The following is a 19,092-nucleotide window of genomic DNA, read 5'->3' on the forward strand; positions in this document are numbered from 1 at the left end:
GGCGGAGCCTGAAGCCGACTCGGGCGGCGATTGGGCGAGACGCGCGGAGGGCGAGCAGCGATTGGGCTGCTTCCCTGTCCGTCGCAGGGGCGGGGCCGGCGGGTGTCTGTGAGGAGAGGTGTCATGGCGGTGCCCAGGCGCGGGCCCGCTTTCACCTTTTTCCTTTTTTTTTAACGGGTTTTACCTTTTTTTACCCCATTTCTGAGGGGTGGAAGGCTCGGGGAAGAGTCGGGGGTGGAAAAAACGCACTTTTTAGTTAAAAAACCTTAAAAAAACCATCTTTTTTTCTTTATTGAACGACTGGAAAAAGAGCGAGAGCTACCGGCTACGGAAACCAGACGGGGGAAAGGGGGGGGGGGGACCCCGAAAAAAGAGGGGGGACCCCCCCCCCAAAAAAAAAAAAAAAAGCCAAAAAAGAGGGGGGGACCCTCCTCCCCCGCCCATAAATAGAGCGAAATAATAAAAAAAAACCCAACAAAACAACAAAATTAAGGGGGGAGGAGGGGGTTGGGGTTTGGGGTCCCCTGAGGGGTTTTGGGGGTCCCCCCCCGATGGATTTGGGGGGGCCCCTGATGACTTTTGGGGTCCCCCCCCATGGGTTTTGGGGGTCCCCGGTCAGTTTTGGGGTCCCCTGAGGGGTTTTGGGGTCCCCCCCGATGGATTTGGGGGGGGCCTGATGACTTTTGGGGTCCCCCCCATAGGTTTTGGGGGTCCCCGGTCGGTTTTGGGGTCCCCCCCATGGGTTTTGGGGGTCCCCCGAGGAGTTTTGGGGTCCCCTGATGAATTTTTGGGGGTCCCCCCTCGATCGTTCGCAGTCCCCTGGGCAGTTTTGGGGTCCCTCGGTGGATTTTTGGGGGTCCCCTGATGATTTTTGGGGTCCCCCCCGATGGGTTTTGGGGTCCCCCCCGGTCAGTTTTGGGGTCCCCCCCGATAGTTTCAGGGTCCCTGCGGGGGGGTTTTGGGGTCCCCCCCATGGATTTTGGGGTCTCTGGGAAAATTTTGGGGTCCCCCCGATGGTTTTGGGGGGTGTCGTCCCCCCCGGGCAATTTTGGGGTCCCCCCCAAGGGATTTTGCGGACCCCCAGCCCCTTTTTTGGGGTCTCCCCCAACTTTCGGGGTCCCCCTCTGCCTCCTGGGGTCCCGACATCTCCCGGGGGGACCCCAAAATTCAAGGGAATTCCTAAATTTAACCAAAATTTGACCAGAATCCCCCAAAATTGAGCAAAAAAAAACCCCAAATTTGACCAAAATGCCTCAAATTTAAAGGAGAATCCTCAAAATTTTGAGGGAGGACCCCAAAATTTAAAGGACCCCCCCCAAATTTTATGACACACCCCCGCCCCCAAATTTAGAGGGGAAAAAAAACCCCAAATTCTGAGTGGGGGACCCCAAAATTTCAAGGAAACAGCCAAATTTGCCGAAAAATCCCAAATTTAGAGAAAAACCACCCAAATTTTGAGGCAAATCCCCAAAATTTTCAGGGAGACCCCCAAATTTAGAGGAAATTTAGAGAGAATCTGAGGAAGAACCCCAAAATTTTTAGGGACACCCCAAGTTTTTTTGGAGCGGGAACCCCAACATTCCAGGAAATCCCAAATTTGACCAAAATACCCCAAATTTTGAGGAAACCCCCTCAAATTTCGAGGCAGAACCCTAAAATTTTGAGAGGGGACACCAAATTTTCAGGAGATCCACCAAAATTCCAAGGAAATCCCAAATTTGAAAAAAAAAAACAACCCAAATTTTAGAATAAAGCCCCCAAATATTGAGGAATAACCCCAAAATTTTGAGAGGAGACCCCAATTTTTTACAGGGGACCCCCCAAATTTCCAAAAGAACCCCCAAATCTGACAAAACTCCCTCAAAATTTGGGGCTTTCCCTCAAAATTTCAAAGACATCTCAATTTCAGAGACACCCCCTCCCAAAATTTTGTGGAAGAACCCCAAAATTTTTGAGGGGGACCCCGAATTTTTTACAAGGGGACACCCAAATTTTCAGGAACCCCCCCAAAAATTCAAGGGAACCCTCCCAATTTGTCAGAAAACCCCCCAAATTTAGAGAAAAAAAAAGCAAATTTTGAGGAAAGCCCATAAATTTTGGGGGAGAACACCCGAATTTTGAGAGAGAACCCCAAAATTTTGAGAGGAACCCCGTGTTTTTTACAGGGGAGCCCCCAAAATTTTGAGAAGAGCCCCCAAATTTTCCTGACATCCCCCCCAAAATTCCAGGCAAACCCCAAATTTGACAAACCCCCCCCCAAATTTAGAGGAAAAACCCCCAAATTTTGAGGAAACCCCCCAAATTTTTGATAGAAACCCCCCAAATTTGGAGAGTAGGCCGCAAATTTTTTTCACAGAGGGACCCCAAAATTTTCAAGAGACCCCCAAAACCTCAAGGGACCCCCCCCCCCCCCCCAAATTTCCCAACAAACCACCCCAAATTTTTGAAGGAAACCCAACCAAACTTTTAGCGAGAACCCCGCAATTTTGACAAAGAACCCCCCGAATTCTGAGGGAGACCCCACATTTTTTGACACGAGGACCCCAAAATTTTCAGGAGGACACCCCCCACCCCCAAAAAAAATTTCCTCAGGAACCCCCAAACTTGCCCAAACCCCCCCCCCCAAATTTTGAGGAAACCCTCAAAACGCTGAAAGAAAACCCTCCAAATTTTGAGGAACCCCCCCCCAAAATTTTGAAGAAAATCTGCCAAAATTTTGAGGAGGGACCCCCAAATTTTTTTTTTGTTTTTGGGGGGGGGGGGTCCCCTACTTCCTCTTCTTTTTGGGGGGCCCCGGGTTGCGGTGGTGGGAGCCCCGGCGGGCGGGAGCCTTCCTCTTCCGGCTGCGACCGTGTTCCTCCTCCTCCTCGTATTGACTCTCCCGGTCGGCTGGTGGGGTGGGAGAGAGGACATTTTTTTTTTGGGGGGGGTGCCAAGGAGGTCCCCCCAAAATTTTTGGGGTGTCTGTCCCCCCCCCTCCCGCCACCGTCACCCCCCCGGGACTCACCTTTTCGAGCTTCTTCTTCCAGCTCGTCCCAGTCTTTGCCGCTTTCTTCCTCGCTGCCCAGGGACTCCTTGGAGTATTCTGGAAAGAGATTGAGGGATCTCCGTAGGGTTCTGGTGGGACTCCATGGGGACGTGGTGGCATCTGAGGGGAACTGGTGGCCTCCAGTGGGAGGTGGTGGCCTCCATGGAGGTTTGGTGGCCTCCAGCGGGAGGTGGTGGCCTTCAAAGGGAGGTGGCGGCATCTCCACGGGGTTGTGGTGGGACTCCATGGGGATGTGGTGGCATCTGAGGGGATGTGGTGGCCTCCAGTGGGAGGTGGTGGCCTCCATGGAGGTTTGGTGGCCTCCAGTGGGAGGTGGTGGCCTCTGAGGGGTTGCGGTGGCCTCTGAGGGGTTGCGGTGGCCTCCAGTGGGGAGGTGGTGGCCTTCAAAGGGACGTGGCAGCATCTCCATGGGGTTGTGGTGGGACTCCATGGGGACATGGTGGCATCTGAGGGGAACTGGTGGCCTCCAGTGGGAGGTGGTGGCCTCTGAGGGGAACTGGTGGCCCTCAAGGGGAGGTGGTGGCCTCCAAGGGCTTGTGGTGGCCCCCAGTGGGAGGTGGTGGCCTCCAGTGGGAGGTGGTGGTATCTCCACAGGGTTGCGGTAGGACTGCATAGGGAGGTGGTGGCCTACAAGGGGTTGTGGTGGCCTCAGGTGACGGCTTCCGTGGAGGTTTGGTGGCCTCAAGTGGGAGGTGGCGGCCTCCAACGGAACGTGGTGGCATCTCCAAGGGGTTGTGGTGGGACTTCACGGGCTCATGTTGGCCTCTGAGGGGAGTTGGCGGCGGCTGAGGGGAGGTGGTGGCCCCCAGCGGGTGGCGGTGGCTTCCATGGAGGCGTGGTGGCCTCCAAAGGGAGGTGGTGGGATATCCACAGGGTTGTGGTGGGACTCCACGGGGACGTGGTGGCATCTGAGGGACGTACCCGACTCCTCGGCCTCGGAGGAGTAATCTTCGTCGCTGTCCTCCTCCTCCTCCTCGTAATCCTCCTCCGAGGGGTTGAAGGTCTCGTCCTCCATCTCCGACTCGGACTCGGCCACCTCGGCGTCACTGCCCTGGGGACGGGGAGGGGCGGGGCTCAGAAGGGGGACGGGGACAACCCGGAGAACCTGGAGGCGGGGACCATCAACGGGGTGGGGACAACCCGGAGATGAAGCCACCAAGGGAGGGGACGGTACCTCGCCTTCGGGCTCCAGGAAGGACCACCCTCCTTGCTCGAAGAAACCCTCGGGGTCGTCCACGATGGTCTTCATGATCTTGGTCCAGTTGAGGGACTGGACGCCCTCCGTGTACTTGAGGTCGCAAGAGCTGGGCAGAAGAAGGAGAAGAAAGAAGGAGAAGAAGAAGAAGAAAGAAGGAGAAGAAAGAAGGAGAAGAAGAAGAAAGAAGGAGAAGGAGAAGAAAGAAGGAGAAGAAAGAAGAAGGAGAAGAAAGAAGGAGAAGAAGAAGAAGAAAGAAGGAGAAGAAAGAAGAAGGAGAAGAAAGAAGAAGGAGAAGAAAGAAGAAGGAGAAGAAAGAAGGAGAAGAAAGAAGAAGGAGAAGAAAGAAGGAGAAGAAAGAAGAAGGAGAAGAAGGAGAAGAAGAAAGAAGAAGGAGGAGAAGAAAGAAGGAGAAGAAGAAGGAGAATAAAGAAGTAGAAGAAAGAAGGAGAATAAAGAAGGAGAAAGAAGTAGAAAGAAGGAGAAGAAGAAGAAGAAGAAAGAAGGAGAAGAAAGAAGGAGAAGAAAGAAGGAGAAGAAAGAAGGAGAAGAAGAAAGAAGGAGAAGAAAGAAGGAGAAAGAAGGAGAAGAAGGAGAAGAAAGAAGGAGAAGAAAGAAGGAGAAGAAAGAAGGAGAAGAAAGAAGGAGAAGAAAGAAGAAGGAGAAGAAAGAAGAAGGAGAAGAAAGAAGGAGAAGAAGAAGGAGAAGAAGAAAGAAGAAGGAGGAGAAGAAAGAAGGAGAAGAAGAAGGAGAAGAAAGAAGGAGAAGAAGAAAGAAGGAGAAGAAAGAAGGAGAAGAAAGAAGGAGAAGAAAGAAGGAGAAGAAAGAAGGAGAAGAAAGAAGGAGAAGAAAGAAGGAGAAGAAAGAAGGAGAAGAAGAAAGAAGGAGAAGAAAGAAGGAGAAGAAGAAAGAAGGAGAAGAAAGAAGGAGAAGAAAGAAGAAGAAAGAAGAAGAAGAAAGAAGAAGAAGAAGAAGGAGAAGAAAGAAGGAGAAGAAGAAGGAGAAGAAAGAAGGAGAAGAAAGAAGAAGAAGAAAGAAGGAGAAGAAAGAAGGAGAAGAAAGAAGGAGAAGAAGAAGAAGAAGAAAGAAGGAGAAGAAAGAAGGAGAAGAAAGAAGGAGAAGAAGAAGAAGAAGAAGGAGAAGAAGAAAGAAGGAGAAGAAAGAAGGAGAAAGAAGGAGAAGAAGGAGAAGAAAGAAGGAGAAGAAAGAAGGAGAAGAAAGAAGGAGAAGAAAGAAGGAGAAGAAAGAAGGAGAAGAAAGAAGGAGAAGAAAGAAGAAGGAGAAGAAAGAAGAAGGAGAAGAAAGAAGGAGGAGAAGAAAGAAGGAGAAGAAGAAGAAGAAGAAAGAAGGAGAAGAAAGGAGGAGAAGAAAGAAGAAGAAAGAAGGAGAAGAAAGAAGAAGAAGGTGGTGAGTGGGCGTGGCCAAGCAGGGCGTGGCCGGGGGGAAGGGGCGGAGCCTACTTGAGCCACTCTTTGATTGGATCGAGGGACGCGACGGGGATGGCGTTGATCATGGTGACCTTCTTGCTGTAGTCCTTGTAGACGATGACCATGTCGAAGTTCTTCAGGTGGAACTGGACCCGTTCGAAGTGGATCAGCTCCACCTCGTCCAAGGTGACCACGAAAGGCGGCTGGCGTAGGGTGGGACGATCAGTGGGGTGACCCCAACCAACACCCCCCCCTCCCCCCAAGTTTTGGTGACACCCCCCCCCCAAAAAAAACGTCACCCTGCCTCAACTTACCCACTCGGTGCAGTTGACCAAGGCGCTGCTGGTGGGTTGGAGAAGGCAGGTGCTGCGGTACGGGGCGCCGTTGAACCTGTTTGGGGACGGGGCGGGGGGACGGGGATGCCCCCCCCCCCCAAAAAAAAAACCATGAGGAGATTCTCCCCCCCCAAAAAAAGATGGAGGGACCCCAAAAAAAGTGAGGACAACCCAAAAAACCCATGAGGAGACCTCAAAAAACCACAAGGAGACCCCATAAAATGATGAGGAGACCCCAAGAAAACATGAGAACACCTCAAAAACCATGAGGACAACCCAAAAAACCATGAGGAGACCCCAAAAAACCATGAGGAGACCCCAAGAAAACATGAGAACACCTCAAAAACCATGAGGAGACACCAAAAAGGATGAAGGTACCCCAAAACCCATGAGGAGACCTCCAAAAAACCATGAGGACAACCCAAAAAACCATGAGGAGACCCCAAAAACGATGAGGAGATCCCAAGAAAACATGAGAACACCTCAAAAACCACGAGGAGACACCAAAAAGGATGAAGGTACCCCAAAACCCATGAGGAGACCTCCAAAAAACCATGAGGGCAACCCAAAAAACCATGAGGAGACCCCATAAAATGTGAGGACAACCCAAAAAAGCCATGAGGACACCTCAAAAAACCACGAGGAAACCCCAAGAAAACATGAGAACACCTCGGAAACCACAAGGAGACACCAAAAAGGATGAAGGGACCCCAAAACCCATGAGGACAACCCAAAAAACCATGAGGAGACCCCATAAAATGTGAGGACAACCCAAAAAAGCCATGAGGACACCTCAAAAAACCATGAGGAGACCCCAAAAATGATGAAGGGACCCCAAAACCCCTGAGGACAACCCAAAAAACCAAGAGGAGCCCTCCAAAAACGATGAGGAGACCCCCCCAAAAATGTGAGGACAACCCAAAAACCCATGAGGAGACCCCAAACGACCATGAGGACACCTCAAAAACCATGAAGGAAACCCAAAAAGAGAAGAAGAGACTCCCCAAAGAGATGAGGACACCCCCCAAAACGATGAGGAGACCTTAAAAAGAGCTGAGGACACCTCAAGAGAGATTCTGAAGACCCCTCAAAAAAACCAAGAGGGGACCTCAAAATGGATGCAGGAACCCCAAAAAGAGATGAAGAGACCCCCCAAAAATGTTAGAGAACCCAAAAACTGATGGAGAGACCCCAAAAAATGATGAGGACAACCCCAAAACCCATGAGGAGACCCCAGAAGAGATGAAGACACTCCAAAATACCATGAAGAACCTCCAAAAAAACCATGAAGAACCTCCGAAAAAGATGGAGAACCCTCCAAAAAAGATGGAGAACCCTCCAAAAAAGATAGAGAACCCTTCAAAAAAAGACGAGGAACCTCCAAAAAAGGATGAGGAAGCTCCAAAAAAAGATGAAGAACCTCCAAAAGAGTTGAGGAACCTCCAAAAAAGGATGAAGAACCTCCAAAAAAGACGAGGAAACTCCAAAAAAAGTTGCAGAACCTTAAAAAAAATGAGCACCTTCCAAAAAAAGATGAGAAGCCTCCAAGAAAGGTTGAAGAACCTCCAAAAAAAGTTGAAGAACCTCCAAAAAAAGTTGAAGAACCTCCAAAAAAAGTTGAAGAACCTCCAAAAAAGGACGAGGAACCTCCAAAAAAAGACGAGGAACCTCCAAAAAAAGACGAGGAACCTCCAAAAAAGGTTGAGGAACCTCCAAAAAAGGTGGTGGCACGCCAAAACCAGATGGTGGCACCCCCAAAAAAAAAGAGGGGGGGCACCCCCGAGAAGGCAGATGAGGACACCCTGGTGGGGTTGGTCTCCACTTACCCCAGCTCCCGGAAGGGCACCTCGAACTCCAGCTCCTCCTTGGTGAGCGCTTCCACCTTCTCGATGAAGTTCTTGAAGGCCGTCTTCAGCTTGTGGCGCATCTCCCGTTCCATCTTTTGGGGTGAAGGGGGGATAAAAAGGTGGTGGTGGTGGTGGTGGGGAGGTCACCTCCATCCTGGTGGCACCTCAAAAACCTTCTGGTGGATCTTCTACAACCAACCTGCTCGGCGTAGAGGTCGTCGCGGTCGTGCATGTGTTGGTGCTTGCCCAAGTCGGTGGTGATCTCGCCAACCTCCGTGTAGAACTGGACGTCCGTGTGACGTTTCTTCCCAAACATGATGGCGTTCTGGGTGGGAGAAGACACCGAGATGTCATTGAGGTGTCCCACATCCTCCCCCCCCCCCCCGCCCCCCCCAAAAAAAAAAGCCACCGGATTCCACCAGAAGAAGACCTTGAGATGGAAGTGGAGCACGATAATCATCTCCCCGTCGCACGGTTGGAAGACGGCGTGCTTGATGTTGTTGTAGAGGATGTCCACCTTGTCTCCGCGCACCGAGGTGAAGCGAAAACCTGAGGCGGGAGACGGGGGACAATTCGGGGGTGACCGAGGTCTCCTCAAAAGATCTCCAGAAGGTCCATCCGTCCCACCCCAAGTCCGTACCGTTGACGTGGGCCTCCAAAGAACCTTGCATCCTCTTCTGGGCGATGTTGGGTCTGATGTAGAGGTCCTTCAACTTGGGATTGCTGCGGTTGAGGTTGATGACCAACGAATCTTGTTTGACGATACCCTGGAGAAGACGCGGAGAAGTCGGAGGACCTCCGATTACCTCAGGAGAACCTCCCCGAGAAGCCACCTTCTCCTCTCGGTCCTCACCTCCTTCTCCTTCTCCTCAGCTTCTCGGGTCTTGTAACGTTTCTGGACCTCCTTGATGATCCGAAAAGCGTTTTGAAGGTTGAGGGCCGGCACCGTTTGTTCTCCGGGAGTCTTCATGTTGGACGCTCGGTAAGTTCTGGAGATGATGACGGACACCAGAAGTTGAGGTGAACCACGGGGACGCCCCAAAACGTCCCCGCCCCACCTCCAAGGTCCTCAGGCGGTGGCTCACATCTCCTTGACGAAGGTGGCCTCGGGGTTGGGGAAGATGTTGCCTTCGTTGCGTCCCAAAGCGCTGCCGGGGCAGTAGAAGTTGATGCGTAGGTAGGTGTAGTCACCTTCCACCGACATGCTGATGTTCTACAAGGGTGGAGAAGAAGGGTCACCCCAAAAACTAGGAAGGTGAACCCCAAAAAATGAGGGAGGAGGGGTGGTGGGGGGGGGGGGAGAAGGTGGACGATGGTCCTGGGGCAAAGGTTGAAAGGGGAAGGGACCTCGGGTGGTTGGAGGGAAGGTGGCCCCCCAAAACCACCACAACTCCAGGTTGGGGGTAGGTGGCACCCCAAAACCACCACAACCCAACATTGGGGGCAGGTGGCACCCCAAAACTCCACGTTGGGGGGCAGGTGGCACCCCAAAACCACCACAACCCAACATTGGGGGCAGGTGGCACCCCAAAACTCAAGGCTGGGGGGCAGGTTGCACCCCAAAACCACCACAACCCAACATTGGGGGCAGGTGGCACCCCAAAACCACCACAACTCAAGATTGGGGGCCAGGTGGCACCCCAAAACCACCAGAACTCCAGGTTGGGGGCCAGGTGACACCCCAAAACTCCACGTTGGGGGGCAGGTGGCACCCCAAAACCACCACAACCCAACAGTGGGGGCAGGTGGCACCCCAAAACTCCACGTTGGGGGGCAGGTGGCACCCCAAAGCCACCACAACCCTACATTGGGGCCAGGTGGCACCCCAAAACCACCACAACCCAACATTGGGGGCAGGTGGCACCCCAAAACTCAAGGCTGGGGGGCAGGTTGCACCCCAAAACCACCACAACCCAACATTGGGGGCAGGTGGCACCCCAAAACCACCACAACTCAAGATTGGGGGCCAGGTGGCACCCCAAAACCACCAGAACTCCAGGTTGGGGGCCAGGTGACACCCCAAAACTCCACGTTGGGGGGCAGGTGGCACCCCAAAACCACCACAACCCAACATTGGGGGCAGGTGGCACCCCAAAACTCCACGTTGGGGGGCAGGTAGCACCCCAAAACCACCACAACTCAAGGTTGGGGATCAGGTAGCACCCCAAAACTCCACGTTGGGGGCCAGGTGGCACCCCAAAGCCACCACAACCCAACATTGGGGTCAGGTGGCACCCCAAAACCACCACAACTCCAGGTTGGGGGCCAGGTGGCACCCCAAAACTCAAGGTTGGGGGGCAGGTTGCACCCCAAAACCACCACAACCCAACAGTGGAGCCAGGTAGCACCCCAAAACTCCACGATGGGGGCAGGTGGCACCCCAAAACCACCACAACTCCAGGTTGGGAGCCAGGTGGCACCCCAAAACCACCACAACTCCAGGTTGGGGGCCAGGTTGCACCCCAAAAACCCCCACAACCCAACACTGGGACCAGGTGACCCCCCCAAAACTCAACGCTGGACATCAGCTTGCACCCCAAAACTCAACGTCGGGGGGGGGGGGGGGGGGGGTGGTCAAGCCGCACCCCAAACCTCACCCCGGCTCCACCAGAACCTCCCCCTCATCCCACCACCAAACCCCCCCCCCCCCCCTTGAAACGTCACCCCTCGACAAAATCTCGGGGCGCCCCGGGATGGTTTTTCGGGTTGTCTTCTCCTCCCCACCGCCCAGCCAACCCACCTTGATGGTGGCGATGTGGAACGGGGTGGCGATGCCGAAGACGGGCATGATGACCGTCTCGTATTTCTTGTCGATGTAGATCTTCATCTCGCGGATGTGAGGCTCCTTCGGCATCAACGCCGGGTTCTTGTAGGAGATGTTGGACTTCCGAGCTCTACGGAGATTGGGGTGGTCACGGGGGGGTTTGGGGTGACACCCCAAAATTTCACAAATCCCTTTTTTTCTCCCCCCAAAAAAAAAAAGTTTGGGTTACTTTTGGATCTGCTGTTCGCCCTTCTGCTCCGTCAACCGACGGCGGGCCTCTTCGTTGAGTTGGGTGGCCAACTCTTTCTGGTGGGCTCGGCGTTTCTCCTCCGCCGTCAACTCGTTCTAAAGGGGTGGGGTGAGGTTGGAGGTCACCTTTGCCCCGCCCGCTGCCGCCGCCCCACCCCAAAATTTTTTCGGGGTGCCGAAAGTGGGGTGGGGTGGGACAACCCACCCGCGTCCTCTCGGTCAGTAGAGCCGCTCGGGAGCTGCGACCGAGGAGGTCTTCTGCTTCGTCTTTTTCTTCTTCTTCTTCTTCCTCGTCTTCGTTCTGGTTGGGTTTTTGGGGCAAAATCCCCCCAAATTGGGGTTTTTCAAAAATAGTCAGGCTTACAAGAAACGGGTTTTCCCAAAATCGAGGGGTTTCGCCCCGGTTTTCACCCGCCCCGTCACCGTGTCCCCCCGCCCCGCCCCGTCCCGCCTCTTCCCAGCGGCGTCACCTTGAGGAAGATACCGACGTTCTTGACCTTCTTCTTGACGGCGGTGAGGACGGTGGCGGGACCTTCCTGGAGGAAGAGGAAGAGGAAGAGGAAGAGGATGGAGGGAGAGGAAGGAAGAAAGGGCGTGGCCGCCGCGGCCCCGCCCGCGCCCCGCCCACCTCGTCCACCAAGACGGTGTCGCCGATGAACATGGCGTAGGTCTTCTCCTCCGGCTTCTTGCCTTCTTTGTTGGGGAGGTCGGAGAAGCCGACGTTGATGCTGAAGACCATGCCTGGGGCGAGGAAGAGGAAGAGGGTGGGGTTTTGGGGGGAAAAAGTGGGATTTTGGGGACGGGGAGGGGGGATAGGAGAGGCGATTTGCGGTGGAAGAGGAGGAATTTGGGGTGGAAAAGGATGATTTGGGGTTGAAGAGGACGATTTGGGGTGGATGAAGGACGATTTGGGGTGGAAGAGGAGCAATTTGGGGTGGATGAAGGACGATTTTGGGGTGGAAGAGGATGATTTTGGGTGGATGAAGGACAATTTTGGGTGGATGAAGGACAATTTTGGGTGGATGAAGGACAATTTTGGGTGGAAAACGATGATTTGGGGTTGAAGAGGACAATTTGGGGTGGATGAAGGACGATTTGGGGTGGATGAAGGACGATTTGGGGTGGAAGAGGATGATTTTGGGTGGATGAGGATGATTTGGGGTGGATGAAGGACGATTTGGGGTGGATGAAGGACGATTTAGGGTGGAAGAGGAGCAATTTTGGGTGGAAAAGGAGCAATTTTGGGTGGAAAACGATGATTTGGGGTTGAAGAGGACAATTTTGGGTGGAAAAGGACAATTTGGGGTGGATGAAGGGCGATTTGGGGTGGAAGAGGACGATTTGGGGTGGATGAGGAGCAATTTTGGGTGGATGAGGAGCAATTTGGGGTGGAAAACAATAATTTTGGGTGGATGAAGGACAACGTGGGGTGGAAGAGGACAGTTTTGGGGGGAAAAGGGGCAATTTTGGGGGGGACGAAGGACAATTTGGGGTGGACGAAGGACAATTTTGGGGTGGGGCGAAGGTCTGCTCACCCTTCTTCAGCCGATGTTGGTTCTTGCTGTTGATGACCAGGGAGCCCTCCCTGAACTCGATACCCATGGCGAAGCTGGTGAGATACGGACAGACGTCCACCAAGAGCTCCCCAACCTCCTCACGCGCTTCCGTGTGGGCGTGTCCCCTCCACCCCCCACCCCCAAAACCCCCCATTCTCACCCCAAATTCTTGGTGATTTTACTCAACAACTCCGGCTTTTGTTTCTTCACCACGTCCATCACGGCGCCGTAGACGTCGCAGAGTTTGGTTCCTGGAAGGAGATGGGAGACGTCACCACCCAGGCTGATGTCCGCGCCCGGTGCTGGAAAAGGAAGAGGTGCCTTCAGAAGACCTTGAGAACTTCAAGGTTGGTCCTCACCGTGTCGCATCTCCTTCAACATCTCCTCCTGGAGCTGGAGGAGGAAGGCGTAGTGGTCCTGCATCTCCTGAGGTGGATCCACCATCAAGGTCCTCACCAAGTTGGAGCAGTAGGACTTGTAACGGATGCCCATGGCGCAGGTGATGGCCCCGAAATGCATGTGGTTCTTGTCGCTGGAAGGGCGGGGCAACAAGTTTTGGGGTGAAAGAGCATCGAATCGGTCAAAACCCACCCCACCGTGAGGGAAACTGGGGTTTTTTTGGGGGGAGAAATAAGGAGAAATTGGTCGTTTGGGGAGAAACCGGCCAATTTGAGGAGAAATTGGCCGTTTGGGGAAAAATTGGCCACTTTGGGTTGGTTTTTTCCAGGAAAAAATGGCAGGTTTGGCGGGTTTGTGAGGAGAAATTGGCCATTTTGACGAGAAATTGGCCTCTTTGGCCTTTTTTTTTTTTTTTTTTGAGAAGAAATAGGCCATTTGGGGCAAAATTGGCCACTTGGGGCTTTTTTTTTGAGGAGAAACGTGCCCATTTTGGGAGAAATTGGCAGATTTGAGCTTCTTTATGAGGAGAAAATGGCCACTTTGGCCTTTTTTTGAGGAGCAATTGGCCATTTTGGGAGAAATTAGCCACTTTGGGCTTTTTTATGAGGAGAAATTGGCCACTTTGAGGAGAAGTTGCCTTCTTTAGCTTTTTTTTGGAGGAGAAATTGGCCTGATTTGGCATTTTTTTTGAGGAGCAATTGGCCATTTTTGGAGAAATTAGCCACTTTGGGCTTTTTTATGAGGAGAAATTGGCCACTTTGGGGAGAAGTTGCCTTCTTTAGCTTTTTTTTGGAGGAGAAATTGGCCTGATTTGGCATTTTTTTTGAGGAGCAATTGGCCATTTTCGGAGAAATTAGCCACTTTGGGCTTTTTTATGAGGAGAATTTGGCCACCTGTGGGAGAAATTGCTCCCTTGGGCCTTTTTTTCTGAGGAGAAATTGTCCATTTTGGGCAAAACTGGCCACTTTGGGCTGTTTTTGAGGAGAAATCAGCTGTTTGGGGCATTTTTTTGGAAGGGAAATTATCCATTTTGGGCAAAATTGGCCATTTGGGGCTTTTTTTTGAGGAGAAATTGTGCACTCTAGGCTTTTTTAAGAGGAGAAATTGGCTGGTTGTGGTTTCTTTTTGAGGAGAAATCAGCCGTTTGGGGCGAAATCAGCCAGTTCAGCCTTTTTTTTTTTTTTGGTTGGAGGACAAATTGGTCAATTTTTGGAGAAATTGGCATTTTTGGACTTTTTTGTGAGGAGAAATTGCCCATTTGGGAGAAATTGGCCCCTTTGGGCTTTTTTTTCTGAGGAGAAATTGGCCACCTGGGGCTTTTTTATGAGGAGAAATTGGCCACTTGGGGCTTTTTTATGAGGAGAAATTGGCCACTTGGGGCTTCTTTTTGAGAAGAAATTGCCCATTTGGGGAGTAACTGGCAAATTTGGGCTTTTTTTGAGGAGAAATTGCCCATTTTGGGAGAACTAAGCCACTTTGGGCATTTTTTTGAAGAGAAATTGGCCATTTGGGGCATTTTGATCAGGAGAATTTGGCCACTTGGGGGAGAAATTGCTCCCTTGGGCCTTTTTTTTCCAGGAGAAATTGGCCATTTAGGGCATTTTTTTGAGGAGAAATTGTCCATTTGGGGCAAAATTGGCCACTTTGGGCTTTTTCTGAGGAGAAATTGGCTGGTTTGGGCTTCTTTTTGAGGAGAAATTGGTCATTTTTTGGAGAAATTGCCCAGTTTGGGCTTTTTTTTGAGGAGGAATTGAGCATTTTGAGGAGAAACTAGCCTCTTTGGCATTTTTTTTAAGGAGAAATTGGCCATTTGGGAGAAATTGGCCCCTTTGGGGCTTTTTTTGAGGAGAAATTGTCCACTTGGGGCTTTTTTATGAGGAGAAATTGGCTGGCTTGGGCTTCTTTTTGAGGAGAAATCGGCCATTTTGAAGAGAAATTGCCTAGTTTGGGCTTTTTTTGGGGGGAGAAATTGGCCATTTGGGAGAAATTGGCCCCTCAGGGCTTTTTTTTTTTTTTTTGAGGGGAAAATGGCCATTTTTGAGGGGTGAAATTGTGCACTCTAGGCTTTTTTATGAGGAGAAATGGGCTGGTTTTGGTTTCTTTTTGAGGAGAAATCGGCCGTTTGGGGCGAAATCAGCCAGTTCAGCCTTTTTTTTTAAGATTTTTTTTCTGAGAAGAAATTAGCCATTTGGCCAATTTTGTTGAGTGACGCTTGCCTCGTTTGGGGATTTTCTTCACCCCGCCCCCTCCCCTTCGTTAACTTTCCGGCCCCGTTCCGCCCCCGGACCTGACGACGCTGAATTTGAGATTGTAGTTGCCGCCGCTCTGGATGATGGGCGGGTAACACATCTCTACCGCCGTGGGGTCGGCGCCCGCCAGGTACTTCTTCTCCTCGATGGCTTTCTCCACCGATTCGGCCAATTTGCTGTGCCGGACTTTCTGGGGGTGATGACATCGTTATGACGTCACCTGAGCTCAAGGCGGTAGGGGTTTTTTTTTTGGTTTTTAAGACCCGCCCGCTAAAAAAAAAAACCAATAATAAACTTTCTGACCTCGTCGGCGTCGACGATCTCCATGACTCGTTCTTTGAAGAACTTGGTGAAGACCTCGGAGGTGATGGCGGCCGCTTTGCGCATCAAGTTGAGCTCCCCGTCTTCCTTGGCCGCCATGGTGTAGGCCACCACGGCGCTGATGTCCACCTACGGGTAAATCAACGGCGGGGACGACGATGAGGTGACCTCATAGAGAAGGTCAAAAAAAAAAAACCAACCAACCTCCAAAAACCCCCAGAAGGGTGGTGGGACCTCCCCGGACCTTCTCGAAGCCTTCTTTGCTGAGACAATCGTTCCAGCTCTTCATGAAGTCACCGGGGAACTTGTCCTTGCTGAAGACGCCGATGCGTTTCCCGCCCTTGCTGGCCTTCAAAGCTTCGATCATCTTCTCAAAGTTGGCTTTGTTGCTCTCGTTCTGAGCCAAAAAGAGGAGAAACGGGGGGAAAAAAAAAATGCAACGCCCGGCCCCACCGAAGTCGTCTTCGCCTTCCAAGCCACCCCTGGGGTCCAACCAGGCTGCCCGTCCTCCACCCCACCTCCGTATCTCCACCCCACCATCTCCACCTCCACCTTCATCCCCACCTTCACCTTCCTCCCAACTCCGCCCCAAGGCCACAACCTCCATCCCACCACCCCCTCCATCATCTCCACCCGCACCCCAACACCTCCCCACCTTCTCCACCTCCAGCCCACAACCACCCCCACCTTCTCCTCGCCGTCTCCGTCCCACCATCCCCACCTCCTCCATCCCACCGTTTCCATCTCCGCGTCCGCCATCTCCGCCACCTTCTCCCCGCCACCATCTCCACCTCCACCACCTCCTCACCTCCACCCCATCGCTCCTTGCCCACCTCCATCCCACCTTCTCAACCTCCAGCCCACCACGTCCACCCCACGACCCTCTCCACCTCCTCCGCTGTCTCCATCCCACCATTTCCTCACCTTCTCCATGTCCACCCCACAATCGCCACCTCCACGTTCACCATCTCCACCCCACCACCTCCACCTCCACCACCCCACGATCTCCACCTTCTCTGTCCCACCACCTCCATCTCCTCCATCCCACCATCTCCACCCCACCATCTCCATCTCCTCCAGCTCCATCCCACTGTCTCCATCTCCTCTACTTCCACCTTCTCCACCGTCTCCACCTCCTCTGTCCCACCATCTCCACCTCCTCCGTCCCACCATCTCCACCTCCTCTATCCCACCATCTCCACCTCCTCTGTCCCACCATCTCCACCTCCTCCGTCCCACCATCTCCACCTCCTCCGTCCCACCATCTCCACCTCCTCTATCCCACCATCTCCACCTCCTCTGTCCCACCATCTCCACCTCCTCCGTCCCACCATCTCCACCTCCTCCGTCCCACCATCTCCACCTCCTCTGTCCCACCATCTCCACCTCCTCTGTCCCACCATCTCCACCTCCTCTGTCCCACCATCTCCACCTCCTCTGTCCCACCATCTCCACCTTCTGCATCCCACCATCTCCACCTCCTCTGTCCCACCATCTCCACCTCTTCTGTCCCACCATCTCCACCTCCTCTATCCCACCATCTCCACCTCCTCTATCCCACCATCTCCACCTCCTCTGTCCCACCATCTCCACCTCCTCTATCCCACCACCTTCTCCACCATCTCCACCTCCTCCGTCCCACCACCTCCACCTCCTCCGTCCCACCACCTCCACCTCCTCCGTCCCACCACCTCCACCTCCTCCGTCCCACCACCTCCACCTCCTCCATCCCACCATCTCCACCTCCTCTATCCCACCATCTCCACCTCTTCTGTCCCACCATCTCCACCTCCTCTATCCCACCACCTTCTCCACCATCTCCACCTTCTCCATCCCACCATCTCCACCTCCTCTGTCCCACCATCTCCACCTCCTCCGTCCCACCATCTCCACCTCCTCCGTCCCACCACCTCCACCTCCTCCATCTCCTCCACCTCCACCACCACCTTCTCCCTCTCCCCACCTTCTCCCGGACGAGAAGCGTGATGGCCGGCACTCCGTTGACGTTCTCCCCGCCTTTATTTTGAGCCACCTGCTTGAGGAACTCCACTTTCTTCTTGCTGGCCATGAAGAGGATCTTCTCCTCGCAGAACACCATGATGGTGTCCGTCAGCTCGTAACCGAACAACCATGTCTGGATGGGGGGGGGGGTCGAGTGATCACCTATGGGTGCTGGGACCCACCTAAGGGTGCTGGGATCCCTCCCGAAGGGTGGGGGGGACCCAAGAAGGGTGGGGGGACTCCATAAGGGTGGTGGGGACCCAATAAGGGTGATGGGACCCCGTAAGGGTGATGGGACCCCGTAAGGGTGGTGGGACCCCGTAAGGGTGGTGGGACTCCATAAGGGTGGTGGGACCCAATAAGGGTGGTGGGACCCCGTAAGGGTGATGGGTGACCCCCAGGGCGTAGCCCCGCCCCCCAGGGTGTTAGCCCCGCCCCCCAGGGTGTTAGCCCCGCCCCCCCAGAGGCCCCACCCACCTGGAGGGCGGTGGACTTGGCGTAGACGATCTCCTCGTCCACCCCCACCGACACCACGATGGCGTCCACCCCCCCGTACTCCTCCTCCCCCTTCTGCAAAGGTGATTGGGGGGGGGGAGGGGGGAGGGGAGGAAAGAGAAGAGAGGGGGGAGGGGCGGTGACGTCACAGCCCCCTCAGCTCCCCTCCCCCACCCGAACGGCTCCTCTCAGGCCCCTCCCCCCCCCCAAATCCCAACCCAGCCCCTCCCCCCACCCCCCAAAATCTCCCTCAGGCCCCTCCCCCCCCCAAAATCCCCTCTCAGGCCCTTCCCCCCCCCCCCAAAAATCCCCCAAGGCCCCTCCCCCCTCATATCCCCTCCCCCCAAGCCCCTCCCCCCCAAATCCCCTCCTCCCCCCGCCAAAAATCCCCTCTCAGCGCCCCTCCCCCACCCCCAAATCCCCCCTCAAGCCCCTCCCCCACCCCCAAATCCTCCCCTCAGGCCCCTCCCCCACCCCCAAATCCCCCCTCAAGCCCCTCCCCCACCCCCAAACCTCCCCTCAAGCCCCTCCCCCACCCAAATCCCCCCTCAAGCCCCTCCCCCACCCCCAAACCTCCCCTCAAGCCCCTCCCCCACCCCCAAACCTCCCCTCAGGCCCCTCCCCCACCCCCCAATCCCCCCTCAGGCCCCTCCCCCACCCCCAAACCTCCTCTCAGCGCCCCTCCCCCCCAAACCCCCACCCCCCTCCCCCCCTCCGACCCCTCCCCCAGCCCCCTCCCCCCCCTCCCCCACCCCCCTCCCCCCCCTCCGCCCCCTCCCCCACCTGCCAGCTGCCGTAGAGCCGCCTGAGGCGGCGGTAATAGGCCTCGCGGTCGAGGCTGAGAGCCATGAGGAAAAGGGGGGGGGGAAGGAGGGAGGAGGGGGGGGGGGGGAAGCCCCCGGGACCCCCAACGCACCCAGCCGCTTCCTCCTCCTCCTCCTTCTTCTTCTTCCTCTTCCTCTTCCTCCTCCTCTTCCTCCCGCGCGGGGGGGTTTTTTTGGGGGTTTTGTTGTCGGGTTTTTTTTTTTTTGTTCCCCCTCCCCTCCCGCCCCCCCCCCACCCCAATCACCACACACACACACACACACAACCAGCACCACACACACACTGCGCGCTTCCTTCCCGGAAGTGTTTGCCCGGCTCGCTACTTCCGCTTCCGGGGCGGGAAAAAAAAAAAAAAAAAAAAAAAAAAAGAGGGAGGGGGG

At 54.2% G+C, this 19,092-nt stretch overlaps 1 protein-coding gene across 1 annotated transcript; it reads right to left on the reverse strand.

The window, feature by feature from the left end:
• Positions 1–2,714: 2,714 nt before the first annotated feature.
• SUPT16H (SPT16 homolog, facilitates chromatin remodeling subunit) lies at positions 2,715–18,846 on the reverse strand. Its single transcript, XM_075741370.1, has 26 exons — positions 18,671–18,846; positions 17,870–17,962; positions 17,355–17,525; positions 15,636–15,788; positions 15,374–15,520; positions 15,109–15,260; positions 12,782–12,954; positions 12,583–12,673; positions 12,402–12,475; positions 11,495–11,607; positions 11,337–11,402; positions 11,072–11,167; positions 10,847–10,962; positions 10,594–10,747; positions 8,939–9,066; positions 8,707–8,842; positions 8,494–8,620; positions 8,284–8,402; positions 8,053–8,178; positions 7,833–7,945; positions 5,986–6,061; positions 5,705–5,874; positions 4,224–4,353; positions 3,971–4,100; positions 3,008–3,085; positions 2,715–2,889 (listed from the first exon to the last, which is right to left on the reverse strand). The coding sequence occupies exons 1-26, from the start codon at positions 18,734–18,736 to the stop codon at positions 2,768–2,770; spliced, it is 3,120 nt and encodes a 1,039-aa protein (XP_075597485.1). The 5' UTR covers positions 18,737–18,846; the 3' UTR covers positions 2,715–2,767.
• Positions 18,847–19,092: the final 246 nt, after the last annotated feature.

The sequence above is a fragment of the Balearica regulorum genome, unplaced genomic scaffold (assembly GCF_011004875.1).
Source record: "Balearica regulorum gibbericeps isolate bBalReg1 unplaced genomic scaffold, bBalReg1.pri S35, whole genome shotgun sequence".
NCBI lineage: Eukaryota > Metazoa > Chordata > Aves > Gruiformes > Gruidae > Balearica > Balearica regulorum.

Coding starts and splice junctions, on each gene's coding strand:
- SUPT16H (XM_075741370.1), bottom strand. CDS start 18,736: ATGGCTCTCAGCCTCGACCGCGAGGCCTATTACCGCCGCCTCAGGCGG. Junction 8,403..8,493: donor TTTGGAGGCCCACGTCAACG/GTACGGACTTGG, acceptor CTCCCGCCTCAG/GTTTTCGCTTCACCTCGGTG. Junction 2,890..3,007: donor GGAAGAAGAAGCTCGAAAAG/GTGAGTCCCGGG, acceptor CCACCCCACCAG/CCGACCGGGAGAGTCAATAC.